The 26742-nt window shown below is 40.0% G+C and overlaps 1 protein-coding gene across 3 annotated transcripts; it reads left to right on the forward strand.

Annotated features, from left to right (window-relative positions):
* Window positions 1-902: 902 nt before the first annotated feature.
* Window positions 903-25828, forward strand: HSD17B7 (hydroxysteroid 17-beta dehydrogenase 7). Of its 3 annotated transcripts, none has more exons than XM_059903113.1 (9): window positions 910-1133; window positions 3009-3212; window positions 6127-6219; window positions 7303-7417; window positions 12552-12746; window positions 16042-16146; window positions 17071-17127; window positions 20964-21062; window positions 24092-24180. In XM_059903113.1, the coding sequence occupies exons 1-9, from the start codon at window positions 1099-1101 to the stop codon at window positions 24095-24097; spliced, it is 909 nt and encodes a 302-aa protein (XP_059759096.1). In that variant the 5' UTR covers window positions 910-1098; the 3' UTR covers window positions 24098-24180. The 3 variants fall into 3 exon arrangements, with proteins under 3 accessions (XP_059759101.1, XP_059759096.1, XP_059759089.1); XM_059903106.1 differs by having other exon boundaries at window positions 913-1133; window positions 24088-25828; XM_059903118.1 differs by lacking the exons at window positions 7303-7417; window positions 16042-16146; window positions 17071-17127; window positions 20964-21062; window positions 24092-24180 and having other exon boundaries at window positions 903-1133; window positions 12552-12714.
* Window positions 25829-26742: the final 914 nt, after the last annotated feature.

The raw sequence follows: 26742 nt of genomic DNA on the forward strand, positions 1-26742 counted from the left end.
GTTCATAAATAACTAAAACTTTGAAAGAGGCTATGAAATAAAGTATGTTCCACAGAGTTTGATACACGATGCGCAGTATTCCTTAGTGGGGACCGGGACTGGTGATGGTCACATTGTTACCAGTTCACAATAATCCAGAAACCTAAAGTAAGCTTTTTATAGCAGTTCGGCAGAGTTCCCATCTGTTGAAGCTAATAAAAAAAATTGGGGCTTGTATGCCTTTTGCATTTTATTTCATTTTTCTAGTAATTTATTTTTATTGTATATTACAAAAGTACCCATCTGGGATGGCTTTGAAAAACAAAGCGGGTCTTTTACCACAAAGAGTTTGAAATACACTGAAATAGGAGGTTACAGTACACGACCCATTGCGTCCTATAGAGTTCTGAGATTCTCTGGTTCCATACCATATTCCAAGTTTTGAAAATTGGTACTTCATGCATGATTCTACGTAAAGTTCTTAATAAAACAAATGTTCATTTTCGCGAAGATGATGTTTTTAGAGGGGGAGGAGTTCTGGGACCAGAAGCTGGGCTGTTAAGTGGCACAGTGCCTGGATGGAAAACTAAGTAGATGATAGTCCCCAAACTTCAGTTCCTAGATTCAAACCTTTCCTCTAAAATAAGGAGCTCTGGTGCAAATATCCTGAGGTCTTCCCGCAGTAAAGCGCCAATCAGAGGCGCCAGGGTATCAACCCCGTGTATGCCACGGAGCCCGTAACCCAGCGCTCTGCTGGGAACACAGCCCACGCAAGACAAACGCCTTGCGTCACCGGCGCGCGCAGGGTCTGGGGCGGGACACCTGCTCCGCCGAGGGGCGGGGAGAGCCCGGATTGGCTTGGGCCTTGTGCGACATGCGGCTCCGCCCCTCGGCCTATCTCACTCCATCCCCGCCCCGGCACCGCGAGCGGAAGGCGGGCTGCGATGAAGGAGGGGCCCAGCGCGAAGTAGATGACGCAAAAGGGAGGCGGGGCCCCGCCCGGCCCTGATTGAAGGGCTGGGGGCGCGGCCGGGGCGGGCATACGGGTCAAAGTATAGTACTTGTGAGAAGCCTTGCGCGGTACCTGCTTCAGGGTGCGTGGTGATAGGGTGCGTGACCATGCGGAAAGTGGTTTTGATCACCGGGGCGAGCAGGTGAGGGCTCCATCGCGATCCTGGCGGCGGCGGGGCGGGGGTCCGAGGGAGCAGGAAGTACCGGGCCAGGACGACCTGCCGCCGACCAACCCCGGGAGCTCCCGTCGCTGACCCTGCCTCGGTGGGGACTATGGCCGAGACCCTGGCCCGGTCTTCCTTGGGTCCCCCACTGCGCGAGGTACTGGACTTGGCCCAGTGAGGGGCTCAGTAACTGGTGCTTTGAATTAAACATGACAGCGGAAGGAAAACTAGAGCGCCACTAAGAGATGAGTGTCTCAGTGCCGATTCTGTCAGTATCCAGGGAAAGGGCGCTTCCCACGCAGACCTCGCCTCCTTCCCGTCTTTGACTGTCTCATCACTGGTAATTTAATCGTGACCAGGTCGCCATATTTTGTATTCCAGCTGTTTTTTCTGTGCTAGACTTCTGGCCCTAGGTAAATTTCAGCGTCCATGAGCGTTAGAACAGTGGGGGGAAAAATCTCATTCCATGTAACACAGTGCTAGACACCTAGTATATATACTCTTCAGAAACTCAGAGAAAAGCAACTTTTTCCTGTTAAGGCATGGAAGGAGTGCAAGTAACCATACTGCCAATGAGTAATTACTCCAGGTTGGGCATTTGGATTCAGCCTCTTCTAGAGTGTGTTTTACTTCTCATTTGCAATTAAGTGAACTGTGTGGAGGATGAAAGTAACCAAACCATTTTTCTAATTGTTGCATTTAGAGTTTTGCGGGGATTACGACTGAAGATATGTTAAATGTCATTTAAAATTAGTTCACTTTCAGTTATCTGGCCATGTCCATGTTAATTAAGCCAAACCTGGCAGGTGTCTGTAATGGGCAGAATTTTAGCGTGCCCTCACCTGAGTAACTTTAACAACTGGTTCGGTGCTTCCTATGTGGAAGTTGCTTAAATAAGTCAGACTTGATTTTGTGTGTTTATTTCTTTTACAAATATTGTGATATGTGCAATTGTATATTTATAGTAAAGGCCTATTCTCAAGTGGGGATGAATAAACATAACTATATTTGATGCTCAGGTTACTGATGGTACTAAGCTCTTTGCCTGGAATCAGCTTAAGTCTTGGAAGAAAACCCATTTACTCAGGTTTTCATTGTTATCAGCCAACCTGGTCTGAATGCTTTCGCCATTATATGGTTTCACAATGCTCTTTCTGAAGGAGGTCATTTATCTTTGACACTTGTACTCATCCCTGCTTCTCTCTCCTGGTACCCATCTTATATGTCCCATTCCTATCTTCTACTTAATCATGTTGAGTTCTTTCTCTTCCTGTTGGTTATTCAATCGTAGTAGTTGAGAGGGACTTGTATCTCCTGCCATGTTACTTATACCTTTCCTTGAAAGATTCATCCATTCCTTATCAGGAATTTCTGGTGCTCCTGATGGTGGCCATGATACCAACAGATAGTAGAGCCCTTGCCTTTAAGGAACTTAGACAGCAGAGTAAAACATGCACACCGGAAAACACTAATAAGATGTTCTTTTCCACATTTGCTGGTGATGTACTGAATCACTTTCATGAGTGTCATAATCAGTGTAAAATGAAAACCACTGGCAGGATAAACTGTGTCTTAAAAGAAATGCTAAAGGAGAACTCTGATTTGCAGTCGAGTTATTTGGGTCATCGAGCTTTTGCAGAATGAAAGAAACACAAATGGGACAGCGTCCTGAGCCAGTGACTATTAGAGTTGGAGAGTTCCCCCTTCTTTACATAATTTTTGAATTCTTTCTGTCTACCTGGGCTCCTGGTTGGGGCTCAAGTTGACAAAATCAGTCTTCTGAGCCAGGGAGAAATGCTTCTATTTGGCACCATCTCATTTAATGCATATTCCGTATCTGAATTGTCCTTTCAGTGGCGTTGGCCTAGCCCTCTGCAGGCGGTTGCTGGAGGAAGACCATGAGCTTCACCTGTGCTTGGCGTGCAGGAACATGAGCAAAGCGGAAGCCGTCCGCACTGCTCTGCTGGCCTCCCACCCCACCGCCGAGGTCTCCACCGTGCAGGTGGATGTCAGCAGCCTGCCGTCAGTGTTCCAGGCCTCCAAGGAGCTCAAGCAAAGGTATGCCTCTTGTGAATGGCTTTTCTCTCATGTGATTGTGCAACACAACAGCTAATAGAATAAGAGAGGATAGGAAAACCTAAAAAAGAAATAGGTGCAATATAAAAAGAAGTTACGCTGAGGAAATCTGTATAGAGTGACCCGTTATTGCCTTGCCTCAGTACCAAAATTTCATTCTCAGTCATAATCATGACCATTCCATGAAGATTAATTTATCAGTGTATTTTGACATGTGGTCAGTTGTGAAGCCTTATGTTAGTATAACTCCTTTGATGTTTGAATGCATTTTTTTGCATCTTTCCTTCACATAAGAACTTCATTAAGTGGTAGGGCAGGTACTGACAAGTGAAGAAACTTCCCCAGGCCACTAAAAATTTGTTCATACCTGGACAGTAATTGGCATGTAATAAACATTTGATAAATATTTAGTATATGAAGGGATAGTGTCCTTGGATGTATAAATTCCCAGAAATTGTGTACAATAAATTGCATATGGGTGCACAATGCATTTTTCTGGAGAGAGAGGGCATGCTTTTTATTAAATTCTAAGAGGAATTTATGATCAAAAAGTCAAGAACCCTGCACTAGTCCATGCTGAGTCCTAGCAATATCTGGAATAATTAAATTTAATCAGTCATTTAATTTAATCAATAAATTATTAATTACATTTTTGTAATTGAGGCCCTCACAAAGCAAGAGCTGCTTTATTTCCTTGGACAATAAAATGAACTCCAGTATACATAAGGAAGGCCTTCTTGGTTAAAGCGTTGGCTGAAGAATAATAGTTTGCATTTTATATATGTTTATTGATAGCAATTTGCATTACCCTGTTCCACATGTACAAGTTACAAAGTGAAACTGGTTTACTTCGCCACAGTTTTCCCTGCAGCCTTAGCCCTTTGTAAATGAGGGTTTGCTCTCCTCTACTGCTGAGCTCCTAGAATTTTCTGTCACATTATCTTTCTGAAAACTGAGCTTTTCTAGGTTTCACATCTGCTTTTCCATAACTTGTCTCCAAGTCTGTGAAACTGTACAGTCAGTGTCCTTACTGATTTAAAAACCCTCAAGTCGGGAGAGCAGTTATGAGTTTCCAGTCGTGTTTGCAGCCTTTCTATCCCCAAACCGTCTCAGCCAGTTGGCTCGCTCATCCTGTTTTGTATAGACTTAGTTATTTCCTTATTTAGCACAATAGAACCTTCATCCTCAGTTAGTTGTAGCCCATTTCAGTACAGTTTTGAGATTTCAAGTTGCGACATTCATAGTACTGGCTATTCTCAACTGCCTTCAAAGGCTCAGGATAGGTTATCACAGTTTTAGTAATTTAGTATTTAGTAAGATATTTAGTAATTTGACCCAAACATAAGGGGGAAGGCTGTGGGGAAGAAGGCAGCACTAAGACGATGTGTTGTCCCAGCTGCCTGTCAGCATTTAAGTGCAGCGTTGATGTATTTATTTAATCCTCAAAACAGCTCTCTTTGAGGTGGGTGATATTATCCGAATTTAGGAAATGATGGTTGTAGTGATACTGACAAATTTGGGCATATGTGACAGTGTCCAGATAGATCTCTTGCTTATATGAAGGATGTCTTACACTTAATGGCCCAAATGGATATCTTCGACTATGGACCTAAATTTAGAGGTGAAGAGAGCTTGAGAAGGGCCCTTTCCAGTTGGCTGAAGCAGCACCATTCCTGATGCTGGTCTTTCCACCTGTGATACTCTGTTCTATTAGATATGTGCCGCTGAAAACTGATAAGGAATAGTGGTTCCGTTTTATCCAGAATAGAGCAATTGTATCAGTCATTTAAGCTTTCAAGGGTACTATGCCATTTTACTGCAGCCAGACCTGAATTTGGAAATTTGCCATTTCCACTTTTTGCTAAACATTCCCTCTCCATTCCCAGCGAGATTTGTTAGTATACTTAGATGAAAGTTTGCAAATTAGATAGCTGGACCCGTACTGTCTTTGTGACTCTTACATGGATAACCTGATGGTATCAGTATGAGCAATTTAAACAGTCAGTTTATAATTAGAGCCATGCGGCTGTTGATTACTTATAGGATGATCAGGAAATGTCGTGTGTGGTATGTATTGGTAACCATGTATGATCCTGAGGTACCAGCATTAGTAGCTGTGGCCCGTGTTGTCCTGGGTTATACGGAGGACATGGAGACAGTGTGGTGCACAGAATTCTAGGCGACATTTTGAATATTCATGGTGTCTGTAAGTATTATGAGCACAGGCTCTACTTACCTTGAACCTAGTTCAAAAAGAATACACTTAGATCAAGGTTTATGTTGGTGAAAAAGGCTTTGCAAGTCAGCATTTCACATGTGTCCTGGAGGGAGCCTATCGGGAGTACCTTACCCCCATTCAGCTTCTATAATCTCACTGTATTCTTGTGAGCTTTCATCATTTTATGACACAGAGCACCTGGCCATGAACAAGGAGAGGTTTCCACATGGATCTAATGCTCTAGTGGATATCTTGGCGTTCAGATTCCAGCACTGATGGATCAGATTATATAGATTTTACTTGTCAATGAGGGAAGATGTGAATAATAAAAAAAAAAAAAAAACGCAAAAAACTTTCTAAGACCAGAAGGAGAGTGGGTTTAATAGAAAGTTGCTTCAGTGCCTTGTTGGGAGGATTAAGCTGGAAGGAGTATTGATCAGAGATTTGACTTCAAAGCCCGTTATAGCTCTCCAAATTCTGTTTGAAGCCCCCATCAAAAAAAAAGAATACTCAAATATTTACCATGGCTCAAGAAAAACTGTTGAGAAAGTAATACTGATGCTTTAGCTTACTATGGCCATCTTTTTGGTTCAGAAAGTACTTCTGTCCTTCATAGGCCTTCTTTATTCTAATTGCTCAAAGAGATAACTAACAATCTTTTCTTGGTTTTACTTGCAGGTTTCAGAGATTTGACTATGTATATCTAAATGCTGGGATCATGCCTAATCCACAGCTAAATATCAAAGCACTTTTCTGTGGCCTCTTTTCAAGGTAATTTCCATCTTCTAGGTGAACTGATTGGAAGGAAGGTGTTTATTACTTTGCCTAGTTTTGCCCTCAGTAGGATAACTTGAGGAGAGGAAGGGGTGTTGAGAAGAATGAAGACAGAAAGGGCGTGTTTCAGCCATGTCATGAAAGGAGGTTTCGTCTTTGTGAGGAATGTTGCAAGTCATGATTCTTATTGTGTTCTTGGTCCCCAGGACATTCTGAGTGGTTGGACGTTTTGGCAGGTCAATTTTGGTCTGCCTGACTGTGTCTGTTAGCAAGAACATTTCAGAACTAGGCAGAGTTGTCAGTGAGACTCTAATACCCAGGAAGGCAACTTTAGAAGCATTTCTCAGCTGTATGTCCGGTGCCCTGACCAGTAGGCTGGGGAAATGTACAGACCTAAATACCTTCCTGGGAGATTCTCAATATGCATTATTATAGTGGCTTCCAAAAATGTTTAACCACAACCTACAGTAAGAAATAAATCTTATTTTGTGACCCAGGGTACTTATTCATAAATAGATATTACTCTTACTGCATGCTATTTCCTATACTGCTACTTTTGTTTTACTTCTCTGCCATTAAACACACGCAGCCCTACACACAAAATTCCACGCTGGTCTTGACCTACGACATAGATCTCACAGCAAATCAATTAGTATATTCGATGCTTCAAGAATTCCTGATAATAAAACAGCCTGTTTAACTTTGTTCCGCAGTTAAACGTCAGTGTTCAGGGGCATAGCTTGGCATAGCTATTATTCCCCCAGGGCAGTTGACTTGTAACCTGATTTGGAAAGAGGTGACGAGAGTTTTTGCAGCAGGTTTTTGAGAGACTCAGGTTCCTATTGGCAGTATGAGCTATAACTATGTAAGTCCTTCTGTGAATTGGGGCAAGAAAGCATTTTTGCATTTGATTTAGTACTCATGATAACCCACTCTGAGAAATAGGTATTTTTGTTCCTGTTATTACAGAATCAAGGAAAATGTAGTTTTGGGGTGGGGGAAGGCAGGAGGGGGTGTCTGTTTAGTATCTTCAGTTAAAGAAGCTTTAAAAAATCATGCAATTGTCTTCTGCTGTTTCAGAAAAGCGATTCATATATTCTCCACAGCTGAAGGAGTGCTGACCCAGAGTGAAAAGATTACTGCCGATGGCCTCCAGGAGGTGTTTGAAACCAATGTCTTTGGCCACTTTATCCTGGTAAAAAGGCTTTGGGCTTTATAAGCCAACATTTAGTGCTGTGATCCTAAACACTTGCACAGATAGATCACAGTGCTGTTTTGTTAAGCTCATTAGTTTATGGCTAGCATTAAATCTTTGAGTATTTAAATAAGGTGATCACTTTACTCTTTGAAGACATTGCTTAAAGCAGCCTACTGGTGTATTTTTTCTTTTGACATCAGCTTTAGAGATTGGAGAGAAAGTAAGGTATAAACACACAAGCACCTTCAGAAACAATGTACAGAACTGAGAAAGTGCACCAGTACTGTTCTAAATGGTCTTTGAAACTGGGCTTTGCATCAGATAGGATGGGGTGACAGGGAAGCCATTATTAAACAGTACTTCATGGTTCATCTTTTACTATCTTGATTTGTGATTTTTTTAAGCATCCAGTCTGGTGTGTTACAGTTTCAGGCAACTATAAAGTTAAGCAAGGGATGTGTAACTTGTCTAGGTTGTTCTGTGCTTTTGCCTCAGGTTTAATCTCACAGGACAGCTTTAATATCTAGATGAAGTAATGGCCAGATCTGTTGCCAGTTGCTTTTAATTCCTTGGTGCTAGAAGAACTCCTTCTAATGCTGGGTTTGCTTGCATAGAACTTGTATCTCTGACACTTTTATATTCATGATCACTTTTTTCACCTTAAACCTAATTTCCCTCAAAATTGGACCTCCTTGAGGACTAGCCTGTATACACATAATTTAAGATATACATAAACATTGGAATATTGTGAAACCACTAAAAGAAATAAGATAAATATTTTGCTCTTACATGGGATAGCCTCTAGTATTTCATAATTGAGAAGAAATAGCAGGTTGTAATATGTATAGTGTGATCTCATTTGTATAAACAAACAGAAAAATATATATCTTTACACATTGTATATACATGTATATACTATTTCTAGAATGATACAGATGAAATTGGGAACAGTGGATACCTTTGAACTGGGGTGCCAGAGCATCAGGGATGAGTGGGAGATTCACGTGTCATTCTAGATCCTTTACAATGACACATGGATCTTAAAAAAAAATACGTGGTATTACCTTTTCAATGACAAAAGTTAAAATATAGTTCAGGATGGGATTGAATTCTTACATGGTCATGTTTTATAACTCTACAGGGATTCATTATCTAATATTTCCTTTATCTTTTCATTATCCTCTCCTCTTTCTTTGCCCTCTTTTCAAATTACTAAATTAATTGGCAATGATAGAGGGTAAGTTAATTGTTACTGTTAATAGTCTGTTAATTTTTTGATGAATCTATTGTTTAAAAAATTAAGTTGTCAGGGAAATCTAGTATTGGGGTAATCCAGGTTGGGGGAATGGCAGAGGAGAGTTGTGGCCAAAGGCACAGTTATTATAGGTGTCCTTGTGACATGACTTATCCTTGTGTATCCTTATATAGGTAGGCCTGTCAGCAGGGGTTTTGGGATTGATTTATCAAATAAAATGATAGGAAGGTTTATGATGCCTTCCACTCTCTCCAAATTAGTTTTAGGAATCCTACAACTTTTTATGGATCACAAACTTGGATTCTATGTCCAGATGTAAATGCTTTATATAAATGGATCCATCCCCAGTTTGATTATAAATGACCAAACTTTTAGGGCTGTTAAAAGAGTAGAGAGAATTTCTGTAAAGTTCCAGGCACAGTGCAGTATTACAGTTGTGGAACCAGGTAACTGATTTAATCTCATGTTCATGAGTTCTCTTGATTGTGTTTGATGTAAATGTTCATTGCACATCTGGAAGCTTTCCTAGATTTTTCTTTAATAAAAGTTTTAGGATAATTTTAGATTTATAGAATTATTGCAAAGAGAGTTCCTGCATACACTATGCCCAGTTTCCTCTATTATTGACATCTTACATTAGTATGGTAGATTTGTCACAATTAGTGAACCAATATTGATACATTACTATTAATGAAAGTCCATACCTTATTCAGAACTCTTTAATTTTGTGTGATGTCCCTTTTCAGTTCTAGCACCCCTTCTAGTATACCACATTACATTTAATAGTCAAATCTCCTTAGGCTCTTCTTGGTTGTGATAGTTTCTCACACTTTCCTTGTTTTTGAAGACCTTGACAGTTTTGGGATTACTGCTCAGGTATTTGTGCATGGTCCCTTGATTGGGATTTGTCTGTTTTCCTATGGTTAGATTTGAGAAAATGTGTTTTTAGGAAGAAGACCACAGAGATGGAGTGCCATTCTCATCACATCCAATCAATATGTTTTATCAGTATTGATTTTTTTTTAACATCTTTATTGGAGTATAATTGCTTTACAGTGTTGTGTTACTTTCTGCTGTATAACAAAGTGAATCAGCTATATGCATACGTATATCCCCATATCCCCTCCCTCTTGCGTCTCCCTCCCACCCCTCTAGGTGGTTGCAAAGCACCGAGCTGATCTCCCTGTGTTATGCAGCTGCTTCCCACTAGCTAGCTATTTTACATTTGGTAGTGTATATATGTCAGTGCTACTCTCTCACTTTGTCACAGCTTCCCCTTCCCCTTCCCCGTGTCCTCAAGTCCATTCTCTACGTCTGCGTCTTTATTCCTGTCCTGCCCTTAGGTTCATCAGAACCTTTTTTTTTTTTTAAGATTCCATATATATGTGTTAGCAGACAGTATTTGTTTTTCTCTTTCTGACTTACTTCACTCTGTATGACAGACTCTAGGTATATTGATGTTCTTTTTGATCCCCTGACTTGAATCAGTGTTTGTCAGGTTTTTCCACTATTAAGTTACTTGTTTCTTTCTCCCTTTACATACTGTACTCTTTGGAAGAGAGTTACTATGTGTAGCCCACACTTAAGGGGTTGTGCTTGACCTCCTTAAGAGTAGAGTAGCTATATGACTTACTTGGAATTTTTATGCAAGGGAGATTTGTCTATTCTCCTCCACTTAAATCTTTATTCAATCACTTATTTATTGGCCTATTATTCCTCAGTAAAACTGAAAAAAATCATTTGTTATATCCATTCAGATTCATGGATATATATTTTCTCCTTTGTATTATAAATACTGCTTTATTTTCTTGCTCAAATTATTTTAGTTTGGGCCATTGAGAGCTCTTTCAGTTGGAACCTCTATATCTTTTTTTAAAATTTATTTATTTATTAAAAATTTTATTGAAGTACAGTTGATTTACAATGTTGTGTTAGTTTCAGGTGTACAGCAAAGTGATTCAGTTATACGTACATGTATGTGTGTGTATATATACACACACACACACACACACACATCTTTTTTTTTCAGATTCTTTTCCCATATAGATTATTACAAAATATTGAGTATAGTTCCCTGTGCTATACTTGTTGGTTATCTATTTTTTATATGGTAGTGTGTATATGTTATTCCCAAATTCCTAATTTATCCCTCCCCCCGACCTTTCCTCTTTGGTAACCATAAGTTTGTTTTCTATGTCTGTGAGTCTGTTTCATAAATAAGTTCATTTGTATCATGTTTTTAGATTTCACATATAAGTGATGTCATATGATATTTGTCTTTCTCTGACTTACTTCACTTAGTGTGTTGCTGCAAATGGTATTATTTCATTCTTTTTTATGGCTGAGTAATATTCCATTGTGGTGTGTGTGTGTGTGTGTGTGTGTATATATATATGTACTCCACATCTTCTTTATCCATTTATCTGTCAATGGACATTTAGATTGCTTCCATGTCTTGGGTATTGTAAATAGTACTTCAGTGAACATTGGGGGTGCATGTATCGTTTTGCAGTATGGTTTTCTCCAGATGCCCAAGAGTGGGATTGCAGGATCATATGGTAGCTCTATTTTTAGTAGAGCTCCTCCATACTGTTCTCCATAGTGTCTGTACCAGTTTACATTCCCATCAACAGTATAGGAGGGTTCCCTTTTCTCCACACCCTCCCCAGCATTTATTATTTGTAGTCTGGTATGAGGTGACACCTCATCGTAGTTTTGATTTGCATTTCTCTAATAATTAGCGATGTTGAGCATCTTTTCATGTGCCTCTTGGCCATCTGTATGTCTTCTTTGGAGAAATGTCTGTTTAGATCTTCTGCCCATTTTTTGACTGGGTTGTTTGTGTTTTTTGATACTGAGCTGTATGAGCTGTTTGTATATTTTGAAAATTAATCCCTTTTTGGTTGCATCATTTGCAAATATTTTCTCCATTCTGTAGGTTGTATTTTTGTTTTGTTTACAGTTTCCTTTGCTGTGCAAAAGCTTTTAAGTTTAATTAGGTCCCATTTGTTTATTTTTGTTTTCATTTTCATTACTCTAGGAGGTGGATCCAAAAAGATATTGCTGCAATTTATGTCAAAGAATGTTCTGCCTATGTTTTCCTCTAGGAGTTTTATACTATCTGGTCTTACATTTAGGTCTTTAATCCACTTTGAGTTTATTTTTGTGTATGGTGTTAGAGAATGTTCTAATTTCATTCTTTTACATGTAGCTGTCCAGTTTTCCCCTCACCACTTATTGAAGAGACTGTCTTTTCTCCATTGTATATTCTTGCCTCCTTTGTCATAGATTAATTGACCATAGCTGCATGGGTTTATTTCTAGGCTTTCTGTCCTGTGGAACCTCTATATCTTTGACATACCCTCATCATTATGGCTTTCTGGTTTTGTTTTGAGCACATCCTTTCTGGCACCACATGGTGTTTAAGACTCATCTTATGTATTTCCTATCCCAGTCTTAGAATCAGCCATTTTCCTAAGGAGATCTGTTTCCTTTTATTGGAGAATTGTATTAGAAACCAAGGTCTGGGTGCTTATTGCTGTTGAGATAGCATTTGCTTCTGGGCTCTCTCAGCTAACAGAGCAAGGATGTATCTATGTGCATACTAACCCATGTATGTATAAATATCTGTAAATATTTTGTATGTAACCATCTGAATCTTTATTAAGCTAATCACGAGTTCACACTGATGTCTCTGACTCTAATCCCTTACCACATAGATCAGTCTAGTCTCCTTCTCTTGCGTACCTGTGTCCCACTCTACCAATGACATACCTGTTCAATTCTAGTGTACATTTGTATCGGTTTCAAAATTGTTATCTAGTACTCCCCCAGTATATTTTGATACATTTTTTGTTTCTTTTATTCCTCATTCAGATTCGGGAACTGGAATCTCTCCTGTGTCATAGTGACAGTCCGTCTCAGCTCATCTGGACATCATCTCGTAATGCAGTGAAATCTAATTTCAGCCTTGAGGACATCCAGCACAGCAAAGGCCAGGAGCCCTACAGCTCTTCCAAATATGCTATTGACCTTCTGAGTGTGGCTTTGAACAGGAACTTCAACCAGCGGGTGAGGCCTGTCTCAGTGCTATGGAAATGGCAGGGCAGTGATTTCTGAACTACCATTGATTTCCTAGTAAGATGGCTGGCTTTCTATTAACTATTGTAGTTTAGAAGGTGAAATATTGTTTCTTGAGCAGGATTGCTATGAGGAGAAGATAATACATGATGAAGACTGACAGTTGGTGTATAGGAAAGTTTTAGGGCCGAGATAATTAGCTCCTGACCTTTTAGATATATGGGGGTTCACTCACCATTCCATAGCTCTTCAAGAGCTATATTTTATATAACAGAATGATACTACTAACAATGTCAATAGTTACTGTTAAGCATTTGCTATGTTTTAGGTGCTGTCCTTTTTATCTATGTATGTCATTTAATACCTTTCCCATCATAGTGAGGTAGGTCTGAGTATTCCCATTTTCATATGAGGACACGAAAGTTTGGAGCCCCTTAAGTCATTTACCCAGAAGTCACGCAGCTAGTAAAGGGTAGAGCTCAGAGTTGAGCCCACGGCTAACTTCATAGCTTGGATTCTTCCCACTAAGCCATGCTGCCACCAGTGTTTATTATATCTGATGTTATAGGACAGTTGGTACTTAGAAAGCCTTCTGGAGAGTAGTGACCTTTGGTGAGGCTGGAGCTCTGTCTCTGTGAGGACCTGGGTTTTGAGAGCAGCTGTTATCAGTCATGCTGGCTCCTTGTGGCCCCTGTGGTCTGGAACTTAGTGCTTCTTTGTGTGTCTCTCTTGCCCAGGTCCAAAATCTTAACTGGAAATCTCCGGTCTTTCCCATGGGCATTTTCCTTTGTTTGCTTTGACTGTGTTTTTTGATTGTGGCACTGGGGAGAAATTTAATTCCACTAATATTTACAAAAGACTGACCATTTTTAGGGTACTGGCTCAGGCTTAGAATCGAGGAGGAAGGAAGAATAAAAAGATAATGCAGAAACTATCTGCCCGTGTTCTTTGATCACGCTTTAGGTACAGCAATCTAAGCCTTACGGTAATGGTCTAGACCTGGTTGATTCTGCAATGGAGACCTTCATCAGGTGGAATTCTCACTTCTGAGAACTGGCTCTTAGAATCAAGCCTCTTAGTGAAGAGGGTGGTATAAAAGTAGAAGCTATGAGCATATTCTCTAGAAATGCATTTGAATCCTTGCTTTGTCACCAGCTTTGTAAACTTGGACAAATTATTTAATCTCCTTGTACTTCAGTTTCCTTATCTGAGAAACAGGGATAATAATAGTGCCTGCCTCACAGATTTGTTGGGAGGCTTGAATGATGGGATTGGTATGCAGCAGTCGCAGCCATGCTTTGTGCTCAGAATGTGTGTGTGTATGTGTGTGTGTGTGCGTGTGTGCATGTGTGCATGTGTCTGCACACATGTGGGTGTGAATGGGTGGGAGGGTGTGTACTTACGTGCATGCATACATGTGTGAGTGTGCCTATCCACATGCACATGTGTGGGTTTTTTGGGTGTGTGCATATGTATATGAATGTGATTGTATATGTGGTACGTGTGCTTGGGTATGGGTGTCTGTGGTCATGTGGTCTGCACCTGTGTGTGCATGTGCTTATGTGTGTTTGTGTGTTGACTGTTCTTCTTCTTCTTGTTATTCTTTGAGCTCAGTGTGTTGGTCCAGTTTTGAGCCTCCTCCTGAGATTTCTTGAGATGTTTAAAAACTTGTCACAACTGCTTGTCCTCTGGAAACTCCCTTTTAGGGGTCAGGTCAGAGTGGATTAGCTTCTCTTTTCATAATAAGCTCTGGGATTTTGCTTGTCTCACTTGTCAAATAAGTTTTGGGATTTCATCTTTTACAGAAAAGGGAGATTTAGCTAATGCTGCTGCCTCCTAAAATCTGTGTGATTGTTTTGCAGCCTGTGATTTTTCTCCGTGGCTTTTATGAATAGAGAAGTAGCTAATAAAGAACTACCTCCCTTTGAAGGCTTGTAGGACTGGAAATGTTGTTAGGTCTGTACAAGCTACCTGCAAAACTAACCATCCATGAATGACCCCTCACACAGGCCTTGTGGAAGTACCCAGGGTCGTCCCACTCATTCCCTAGGATTAAACATGTGGGGTGACTGTAGTCTTGGATAAGACGGCCTCCTTGCTTGTTTCTTTTGTTGCTTAATGTCAGAAAGTTGTATGTGTTGGAAGCCCTGGATTTTAGTTCACAGATGTCTTCATTTAGGGCTGAAAAGGCCCTCACTGTTCCTGGCTAGTTCCCAGAATAAGAAATTTTCCTTAACTATCTTTGGGGCAAAATATTCTTGGGGAGAATTTTTGGTCTCTAAGACTCCTGACTTTTTTCAGGGGACTGTTGGTAAATCAGGGGGACTCTCGGGGGCTGGATTATCCGTGTCAGGCGCCTCCAGGCCCTTGCAGCACTGAATAAAGGAAGAAGACCTTCCAGCTTTTGATGCTCAGGGTGCTTTCCGTCCCCTGAACTGACTGTGCTACACTGGCATTTTCTATTTTTGTTTAAAAGAAAAATAATAATATTAAAAGTACTAAAAATAGGAATTAAAATGGTCAACATCAAAATAAGGTAAAATGCAGTGAAAATTAAACCAAATAAACTAGTAAAACAAATCCCAGTGCTCCAAGAATTACTAAAGACCACCCAGGGCCTCTTCTAATACTAATATGTGCCGTATGTTAACTGGGGCTCTCTTTATAGAACAGATCTTTCTAAAATGATGAGTCCTGAGCTAAGAACCTGATTTAGAGATCTTCAGTTGGAGGAGGGCTTTGTGGAACCACACACAGCCCTCATTCCTCTCAGATGCCAGGAGCTCCCAATTCAAGCTAGAGATATGGACCTTATATACCTGCGAGGAAACAGAGACACAGTTGAGGTTTAGTTGTCTGTATTTACTAGATCAGAAACTTCTTGCAGGCAAAGACTTTACTGTGTATGTCTTTTTTTATCTTAACTGCTTATTTTGATTAGTCAACTGATCTTCAATTAAGCCAATAACATGGAAAACTCAGGTAACCGGGTCCTACTTTTCTCGTCCAGCTTCAAGCTTGGTTATTCTTTGTTCTCTAAGTTTCTTGAGAGTAGAGACTTTATCTTACTATTTTTTGCATCCTGAGTGCCTCTCATAGTGAGTTCTCAGTACGTGATTCTTAAACTGAAATGGTCTACCCAGCTTCAAGGACAACTTAGAGCATAAATCCTTGATGCCCTGGCTTGCTGGCTCATTTGTGTATCTCCTTTTTTAACTAACTAGCACATAAGTGACTCAAAGTATATTGAATTAAAATTAATTGCTACCCCTCTCTGTGTTCCCAGGGTCTGTATTCCAGTGTGGCATGCCCAGGTACGGTGCTGACCAATTTGACATATGGAATTATGCCTCCCTTTGTGTGGACGTTGATCATGCCAATCATATGGCTGGTAAGTGATGAATCCTTCTTGTCTTAGTTTACTTAAGCTGTTCGAGTTGGAACCAAAAAGTTGTGTTTAAGGGTTGGGAAATAAGAAATTGAATCTGAAGGTGGCAGAATTCCATTTCACTCAAGGGTTTTGACATTACTTAGTATGTAATCTCTGCTTCATACTACCTGATATTCTGACTGTACCACCATCTGAGTGTCCACTTTTCTTTAAGGGAATGTTTCTTTGATCATGCACCATAGATCCCAAGAGTTCTATGATTATATAATTTTGGGAAACCTGTGTTCACATATTATTGAGACATATATTACGTCTCAATAATATGTTATATACGCCTCAGAGACATATTAATACGTCTTTTGTTACCCGAACGTTATTGACTGGAGACGTTTCAATATTCATTTACATAACAAATCACCGGCAACAGGCATTAGTTTCTGCAAAAATCCCCTGGTCAATAACGAGTTAAACGATATCAAACTGGATTTCTCTGAGCTTTTAATGTAGCCAGATGCATTAAAAGTTCCCCAAAAGTGTATGATTGTGCATTGTATGATCATAGAATCATGTTTTTGCTTGTTTGTTTTGTATTTTGAGCATCTTGCAGGACCAGTGTCCTCCAGCACACATTAGAAAATGTTGCTTTTAGGAAATGTCCCTCCCTTGTAGAGCTCGGGAAAAAATATCCCTCCATTATAGCAGGCAGAGAAAAAGGATGAGAAGGAAATATGGCTTCATGTTAAAAGTGGTTGATTGGAGTAATGGAGATTAAGTGATACTTCTTATTTAGATTTCTTTATTTTTTGAAACTTAAAAAAGTGCTCTATAATAAGAAATGCAGGTTGTCTTTTTTTAATATTTAAATGAATAATGCTTTTGTGACTCTAAACCACCACGCAATGACTCTGGTTTTCTTTTTCTTAGTTACGCTTTTTTGCAAATGCTTTCACGTTGACACCATACAATGGAACAGAAGTACTGGTATGTTACTAGAGTTTTAATAGATTGTATTCACTTCGCAGATGTAGACTGTAAGTTCACTGGCTTAGAAACAATCTTAACAGAAAAGATAAGAGAACAAGCTCTGAACAATCAAGGTCCTGTTTAGGACTAAGTTCTGAGCATTAGGAGTGAACTTTGAAAGTTTAGTATGTTTCATGGCACTGGGTACCATGGTTGTGGGGGCAGCACTTCTGTAGAAGCAAACTACATGAGCAGCCGGAGGAGAGCACGGCGTGGGATACTGCAGCGGCAGGCAAAGCGAGGCGGTGGCTGGGCAGTCAGTGTGCGATTTCCTGTGGAGAAGGTGTGTTCCATGGGTCAAGAGTAGAGGCAACGAAGTCCAGCTCCATTTCCTTATGGGAAGATTCTCTTTTCTCTGTTAATATTCGAGAATCGAGTTGTTACTTTATTAGAAAACAAGTTCGTTTCCTTAAATCACACATGGGTGGATTGCATGTGTTTCCTCATCAATGGCAGACATGACTAACGGATCATAATACTCTGTTCTGTTTACATAAATGATGTCTCTGAGTGTTTTTCAACTCAAGGCCCAAAGACATCCACTACTGATGGATCAGAATCGTCATACAAGATGACATTTATTTGTCCTCTGTGCTTTACACCATCTGGTTGAAATTCTATTGTATTAAAGTCAGTTCTGTGTGTGTGTGTGTGTGTGTGTGTGTGTGTGTGTGTGTCTCCCTCTCTCCACTTAGCTCCCTCAGGATTTTTGCTAGGCATCTTGAAAACCTGAGAGCCTAGCACTGTAGCGCTCATACTTAAGATTCTTAAATCGTAGCTGAATTGAAATTAAGGCAAACGTTATGGGAATTGACTTGGCACTCTTCTTTTGGTAAACATTGCAGAAACAAATGCATTTATTTTTTTTTATTTTTATTTTTTTTAATTTTAATTAATTAATTTATTTTTGGCTGCGTTGGGTCTCCGTTGCTGCGCACGGGCTCTCTCCAGCTGCAGTGAGCAGGGGCTACCCTTCACTGCGGTGCACCGGCTTCTCAGTGGGATGGCTTCTCTCGTTGCAGAGCACGGGCTCCAGATGCGCGGGCTTCAGTAGTCGTGGCTCATGCGCTCAGCAGTTGTGGCTCATAGGCTCTAGAGTGCAGGCTCAGTAGTTGTGGTGCACGGGCCTAGCCGCTCCGCGGCATGTGGGATCCTCCCGGACCAGTGCTCGAACCCACGTCCCCCACACCGGCAGGCAGATTCTCAACCTCTGCACCACCAGGGAAGGCCCAAATGCATTTATTGTAGAGACACAAACACAGTAGAAGCAAGTACTTTTAAACTAATTTTAATTATTTCTTAATGTATATGTCAAACTATTTAAGATAATGAATAGTCCTTTAGGGTACTCATTCCGCACATTTATGTCCCTGAAAATCAAGTCTAGAGGTCAAGTATATATTGAGTGTCGGCGGTGTGGAAATAGAAGTCAAAATCTAGTTAGAAGTCAAAATAGTTAGAAGTTACTAAGGAGCTTAGAGTCATGTTTAGAAAAAAAGAATGAATAGAGAAAACAGACAAGGAAGTAAGACATTCTGTCATCTGGTGGCAAGTACTGTAGGAATAATCAGAAAGGAGGGTCACAGTGGGGCTGGACTAGCTGGAGGAGGCTTTGCTTGCCGAGTCGGGCTTATTCCAGGCTCTGAAGGATAGGTTGGATTTGGATGAGATGAGCAGCATGACCCCGGTGTCACAGTTTAAAAAGTTTGTTGTGACCCTGCTGTAATTTCCTTCAGTTTGGATGGGTAGGATGTAATTACCACTTAGGGATGGTTATATATGCTGGTGGATACAGATGAGGGTTTGAGCACACCACGTGTGTAGCAAGAAGCTCTTCAATCTTTGGATAAGTTTTATCTCCTTAAATGGTTTGAACCTGAGTGGCCTAAAGCACAGTGGTTAAGAATGTGCTATATATAATTCTATTACTATGGAATTATAGTAATTCTGTTCAAATTCCATTTCTCCAGTTTCTGGCTGTGAACCCTTGGGCACATTTTTTTCACTCATCTAAGCCTTTTTACTATTAACTATAAAATAGGAATTATAGGAGTAAATGAGAGAAGGCTTACTGTAAAGGATTCTGTGTATTTCAGCATTTAAGATTTTAAAGAAGACCATCTTAATGAAAAAAGTATAGTTCTGGCATGTGAACTGACAGATCAATGGAACAGAATAGAAAGTTGAGAATAGGCCCATAGCATACAGGGATTTGGTATATGATAATGATGGCCTTCCAAAACAATGGGGAAAAGATGGTTTATTCAGAAAATAATAGAATAGGATCTTTTCTTCATACCTTACAGTCAAATAAAATTCTAGGTAAGTTAAAAGATTTATCCATAAAAATTAAAATATATAGTTACTAGAAGAAAATACGGGGGGGGGCACTCAGATCCTACAAGCTGCTTGGTGCTGCCAAAAAAACACCAAAAACGGGGAAGTTATAAAATAATTTAAGAGTGTGGAGGCTTAGCTACTCCCAGTAACCATAAAAGAAAAGACTGAAAATTTTGATTAAATTAAAAAAATTTTACATGACTAAAATTCTCACTACACATATACTCGAAAGAGTAACCACAAAATGGAAGAAAAACACCTGCTATTCATACCATAGATAAAGGGTTACATTTTCTTAATATTTAAGGAGCTTCAACAAATCAAGAAAAACAACCTATTGGAACAATAGACAAAGGACATGAACAGAGAGTTTTGAAACTGTTTTAATCATATGAAAAGATGCCTAATCTTACTCCTACTAAGAGAAATGTGAATTAAAACTATAATGAAAAACTGTTTTTCAACTCTGATTAGCAAAGATTAGAACGTTTGATAATGTACTATATTGGCAGGGGTCTAGGGAAATAAGCACTCTTCTACATTGCTGGGGGGAGAGCAGACTGATATAGCCTCTATCAAGGACTCTTTGACAAGATCATTCAAAATAATAAACACACATACCCTTAACCCAGCAATTCCATCTTTGATATCTATCTTATAGATGTACTCAAACTTATATGGAATGATGTATTCATCATTCATCACAGTGAGGTTTGTAATAGCAAAAACTGGAAAGAACCTCTAGGTCTATCAGTTGAAAACTGATTACATAAGGTATGGCACATCCATGAAATGGAATACTGTGCTACTTTAAAAGAGAATAAAATTTTCATATACTGATTTGAAAGTATCTCCAAGGCCTGTTCAAGTGAAAAATGCAAAGTGTGGAGTAGTGTGTATATCTTGCTTCCATTTGCATAAGAGAAATGGATAAATATGTTTTTAAGCGAATAGATTTTCTTAGAAGAATATACAAAACGCTAGCATGAGTGTTTGCTTCCAGAGAGGAGAACTGGGTGGCTAGAAAATTGGGGAGGAAGACCTTTTACCATGTACATCTTTTGCAAGTTGTACGTGTGTGTGCTTATCTATTCATAAAGTATCACATCAGTGACCCATACTTTACTGTGGCGTGAGCTGAGTATCCACTCTGAATAAGCTCAGGTTCACATGCCATGAACTTTAATTTGGGGATTAAGAGAAGAGACAGCTAAAATATGGTTTCTTGCTTTAAATAAAATTTTCAAAGTATGCTATTAAGCAGGCTGCCCTGCTGTCTTCCTTCGAATTATAGTAGTGGTTCATGAAGGCATCACAATTAGCTGCTGCTGTTCAGGGGGACTTTGAGAATTTGTTTGGGGCTCTGTAAAGTGCTGATTGTGATTGTACATCCCCTCCAGCCTCACTCACCTTGGGCAGAAGAGAAGAATCATTGACACCCTCTTCCTTTCCAGGTCTGGCTTTTCCACCAAAAGCCCGAGTCTCTCAATCCCCTGGTGAAATATCTGAGTGCCACCACTGGCTTTGGAAGCAATTACGTAACGTCCAAAAAGGTAAATGTTTCCTTTGTTTCACTGAAGAGGTTGCTGCTGGGCTCCTGACCAGCCCTACCAGCTGCCCAGCTTCTCTCTCCTGGGGCTCCCGTCTCCACTCGCTGGCATCACATGGGCCTGTTTTCATTTCTTTCTGTTCTCTCCTGCCTCTCAGCCATGGCACACCTTCTCTCCACCTAAACTGCTCTTCCCCTTCTTCTTTCTACTGATTCATTTCTACTGTTCATCCTTAAGATCACAGCTTTCATGTGACCTTTTACATCAGGTCAGGTGCTTTCATGCTAGGCTTTTTTCACCTCTTATGCCAGTTCTGTGTAGTATTCATTCAGTAGCGGGCTCCCTTGTCCAAGGATAAGCTCCATGAGGAGGGGGGGATTGCACCCCCTTTCCTAGCATGTTCCCTTGCACATGGCAGGTGCTCAAGAAATGTGTCACAAGTTGGATGAAATATAAAGCATCTTTCTGAGTGAAGTTAGCTTCCCTTTGAGTGTTCAGTTCCACTTATGTCAACTATTAGCTTTAATAGACTGGTGTTTTGAAGAGGTACGGGATGGAGTTTGGGAAAAAAAATGAATGCTGTGTTTTGTAGACTCTGTGTAACCTAAAATGAAATTAAACATAGTTACAGGGGACTTCCCTGGTGGCCCAGTGGTTAAGACTCAGCACTCCCAATGCAGGGGGGCCCGGGTTCGATCCCTGGTCAGGGAACTAGATCTCGCATGCCACAACTAAGAATGATCCCGCATGCTGCACCTAAAGATCCCACACGCGGCAACGAAGATCCTGTCTGCTGCAACCAAGACCCGGCACAGCCAGATAAGTAAATGATAAAAATAAACATAGTTACATATTAGAAAAATGAAAAAGATTTTATTTTGACCCTGTAAGGATTAATTTTATTGGTTTTTTTTTTTTTGGCTGCATTGGGTCTTCATTGCTGTGCGCGGGCTTTTTCTAGTTGCGGCACTTGGGCTTTCTCTAGTTGCGGCGAGCGGGGTCTACTCTTCACTGCAGTGCACGGTCTTCTTATTGCGGTGACTTCTCTTGTTGCGGAGCACGGGCTCCAGGTGCGCGGGCCTCAGTAGCTGTGGCTCACGGGCTCTAGAGCACAAGCTCAGTAGTTGTGGCGCACGGGCTTAGTTGCTTTGAGGCATGTGGGATCTTCCCGGACCAGGGCTCGAACCCGTGTCCCTCGCATTGGTAGGTGGATTGGTAGGCGGATTCTTAACCAGTGCGCCACGAGGGAAGTCCTAATTTTGTTGTATTTTTGTCATGAGTAAGGTTTACTTTAGCCTCCCATTTTTCACTGCCTAGCTTATTGTGAGGAAGAATCGGCATAAAATAAAATTAGATTGAAGCAAATAAGTTAGCTAAGTCAGAGTCAAAATTGTCAGTGATCTTGTCTATGTCAGTAGCTTGAGGTCTAAGGGGAACCCGGCTCTTTGCTTCCCATGGTATATGTTTACTGAAAATGAACCTATGAACCACCAGTGTTTTCCAAAATACCTTTTGTGGGATAGTTCCTTGAGAAGATTTGCAGAAAGCAGTTTGTCAGCCAAGTAAGTTTGAAAAATGCTTTATATTATATTTCCCTCTTTCAGAGACATGCACAATGCACATTAGCCCAGTAAAGGCTTTGAGAAGTTGATACAGTTAAGAAATAAGCGTGACATGTTTCATCCTGCTGTTTGCAAGCTGTTCTTGACTGTACAACTTTTTCTTTTCTCTTTAAATTTTACATAATGCTTAACAACATCCCAAAGAACACACTTTGGGAACTCTATTGTAAACTAATGAGCTTACTTTTAGGCCCTCAGAATTTGTTTGAACTTACTATCTACTGATCTCAAAGGAATGATTGGTTTACCAAGGGGAGAAAACGTTTAATTCTATAAACCAAAGTATTTTATTAGCATTTCATGGAAATGCATTGCAGAATATGTTTTAACCTTTGATTAATTTTGGGAAGTCAGCTCTCTGCTCTGTTTAAAGGTTGGGTTGAACTAAAGAGAGCTATAATGTCTCTTCCGGTTACAACATGAAAAAACACTAATATGATTGAATGAATATAAATATTTTTTTCCAAAATGTTATAAAGTTTTCTTTCATTTTTTAGCCTTTGAGCTTTATGAAGAAAGAGCCTTTTTTTTTTTTTTTTTTTAAGTTTAGGCTCTGTGTTGACTTGGAAAGAGATAACACTTTATAGGGGCTGAAAGTTTGCTTTTACATACAGTGTGTAAGTTAAAATTAGATTTTCTACATAAAACAGAAGAATGTAAAATAATAGTGGATTAAACAAGATAAAAGCTTAGGTTTCTCGCGTGTAAAGCAGTTTGGAGAGGCAACCTTAGGCTGGCCTGGCAGCTCTGCAAATTGTCAGGTACCCAGGTTCCTTCTGTCATCCCTGAGGTGTGGCCCTCATCCTTATAGCTCTGGGGAGCAGCATGGAAGCAGGGAGAAAGAAAGGGGTGCCCCATTCCTTTTAAAGAGAGTCCTGGGTAGGTACCACACAACACTTCCACTTAATCTCATTGGCCAGAACATAGTCACCTGGTACCACTAACTTCAGTGAAGGCTGGAAATGTAGTCTTTCATCTGCAGGGCAGTGAGCTCAGCTAAGATCAGGGCGCTTTTACTAAAGAAGGTGGATATTAGGAAGTAAGTAGCAGTTGGAATTTTTAAAAAAATTTCTTGATTTTTCTCTTTTGGCCTTTTTTATAACACAGATGTTTGGTGTCTTCTGCTACTAGGTACACAGCAGTTAGGGGAGACAGCAAAGCTCAGATCTTTCAGTCTTGCTATTTAAGGGAAGCATCAGTAGGCTTGGTGAGTGATGGAGTTTGGATGGAGAGTTATTGTGTCCTCAGGATTCCTAACATTCCCCACATGGCTGCCACTGCAGCCCATTCCAACTGGCCCTATTTTGGATTCGCTTACCTGTGTTATTTAAACGGCTCCCTTTTATTCAAATACTATTCACTTCATTTTTCCTTTGTAGTCATCCCTATCTTTGTTTCTTTTCCAGATAGACCTAGATGAAGACACTGCTGAAAAATTTTACCAAAACTTACTGGAACTGGAAAAGGATATTAGGGTCACCATTCAAAAAACCAAAAACCAGAGCTGAAAATGGTGCTCTCTGAGCACCATTTTCATGCCTTCTGTGGATTCTGGAGCACGTGGGTTTCTGCTGAGTTGGATGATGTGCATTTGTGGTAAACTGTGAGCTCTGATTGTCTCTTTGTTTCAGAATTACCTCTATGACTGTGCATGTGTTTGTGCATGTGAGAAAAAGATGGATAAAATATCATATATTCTTAAGAATGGTGTTATATCAGAATTGTGCTAGTCACAATTTGTTTATTCTGCGAACTGGAGCCCCAGCTACACTTCATGGGATGAGGTGTAGACTTGAATAATCATGACACAGACACACACTGGTTCTCCTTTTCACCTGCCCCAGCAGGAGGAAATACTGCCCATTCTCTGAGTGACCATCTTAGCCTTGTTCCTTTCAAGTAGTTTTCCTGGGTCTTGTACCTTATTTCTTCTTCCACATGCTGCTTTTACCAATCCTAATACAGATGCCCATGTAATTAATCATAGTAACAAAAGTATATGTATTTGGGCCACTTGAATTATTTTTTTCTTATTTTAAAAACGTCTTTTATTGAGATTGATTTAGTCCATGTTAATAGTGGGCCTGACCTTTAACACAATTTGCAAATTTATTACTGACCCACTCGTTTTCATGACGTTTTACTGGATGTAATCTTGCAGCAAAAATGATTTATTCAGATTGTTTCAATGAAATTTTCCAATTGAATAATTACTGGTGGAATGTCTCCTGGTATCAGTAGTGGTCGAAAGTGGTTAGGACTTAGTTTGCATGATATGAAGACAAAATGCTAAGATGCCTAGATATTTCAACCAACACCTGTAATAGAGTTACAGTTTGAATGAGTTAATGTGAAAAATTATATGTAAATATAATTTCTTTACATTTTAAAGTATGGATTTTTGGTTATACTTTAAGTTTGTTGCTAAAGATATTTTTAATAACAATAAACATATGTGAAAATGAGGGCTGAACACTCCACTGTCTTCAAGAAAGAAGGGTAAAGTTGGAGAGCTGAAAGCAGAGCTGGTTTTTGATCTTCTGTTCATTCGCAGTTAATTGAGAAGAAGGACTTTATTATGGATCTCAAACTCTTCATCTGTGAAGGAATTATCTTTCTGCTTCCTCTGTTCATGGGTATGAAGTGAGCATTAAATGCAATGATATATGTGAATGACTAAAGAGCATCTTTTGAGAATGATGACTACAAAGTTTTTATTAGAGATTAATAAGCCAGAGTGTCATAGTTGAAATATTACTGTGTAAGGCACTGAGTGACCACGTCTCATCTGACTGAGAGTTGGTTCTGTTTCCTGAATGTTTTGTTTTAAATTGAAGTACAGTTGACTTAGTGTTTCAGATGTACAGCAAAGTGATTCAGTTATTTATATATATGTATATTTCAGATTCTATTTCATTATAGGTATTATAAGATATTGAATATAGTTCCCTGTGCCATACAGTAGTTCCTTGTTGTTTGTTTTACACATAGTAGCATGTATCTGTTAATCCCAAACTCCTAATTTATCTCCCCCAGCCCTGCTATCCCCTTTGGCAACCATAATCATGTTTTCTTTGTCTGTGAGTCTATTTGTTTTATAAATAAGTTCATTTGTATCATATTTTTAGAATCCATGTATAAGTGATATCGTGTGATATTTGTCTTTCTGTCTGACTTACTTCACTTAGTATAATAATCCCTGGGTCCATCCACGTTGGTGCAAATGGCATTATTTCATTCTTTTTTATGGCTGAGTAGTATTCCATTGTATATTGTATGTGGGTGTGTGTGTCTGTGTATCACATATTCTTTATCCATTCATCTGTCTGTGGACATTTAGGTGGTTTCCATGTCTTGGCTATTGTGAATAGTGCTGCTATGAGCATAGGGGTGCTTGTATCTTTTCCAGTTGGAGTTTTCATCTTTTCCAGATATATACCCAGGAGTGGGATTGCTGGACATATGGTAACTGTTTTTACATTTTTAAGGAACCTCCAGACTGTTCTCCATAGTGGCTCTACCAGTTTACATTCCAACCTACAGCATAAGAGGGTTCCCTTTTCTCCACACCCTCTCTAGCATTTACTATTTGTAGACATTTTTTTTTAGTATGTTTTGGCTCTGTTGGGCCTTCATTGCTGCGCACGCAGGCTTTCTCTAGTTGCGGCGAGCGGGAGCTACTCTTTGTTGCGGTGCGTGGGCTTCTCACTGTGGTGGCTTCTCTTGTTGCGGAGCACGGGCTCTAGGCACCCAGGCTTCAGTAGTTGTGGCACGCAGGCTCAGTAGTTGTGGCGCATGGGCTTAGTTTCTCCATGGCATGTGGGATCTTCCTGGACTAGGGGTTGAACCCATGTCCCCTGCATTAGCAGGTGGAGTCTTAACCACTGTGCCACCAGGGAAGTCCCTATTTGCAGACTTTTTGATGATGACCATTCTGACCGGTGTGAGGTGATACCTATTGTAGTTTTGATGTGCATTTCTCTAATTAGCAATGTTGAGCATCTTTTCATGTGCTTTTTGGCCATTTGTATGTCTTCTGTGGAGAAATGTCTATTTAGGTC

Source organism: Balaenoptera ricei, chromosome 1 (assembly GCF_028023285.1).
Source record: "Balaenoptera ricei isolate mBalRic1 chromosome 1, mBalRic1.hap2, whole genome shotgun sequence".
Classification (NCBI taxonomy): Eukaryota; Metazoa; Chordata; class Mammalia; order Artiodactyla; family Balaenopteridae; genus Balaenoptera; species Balaenoptera ricei.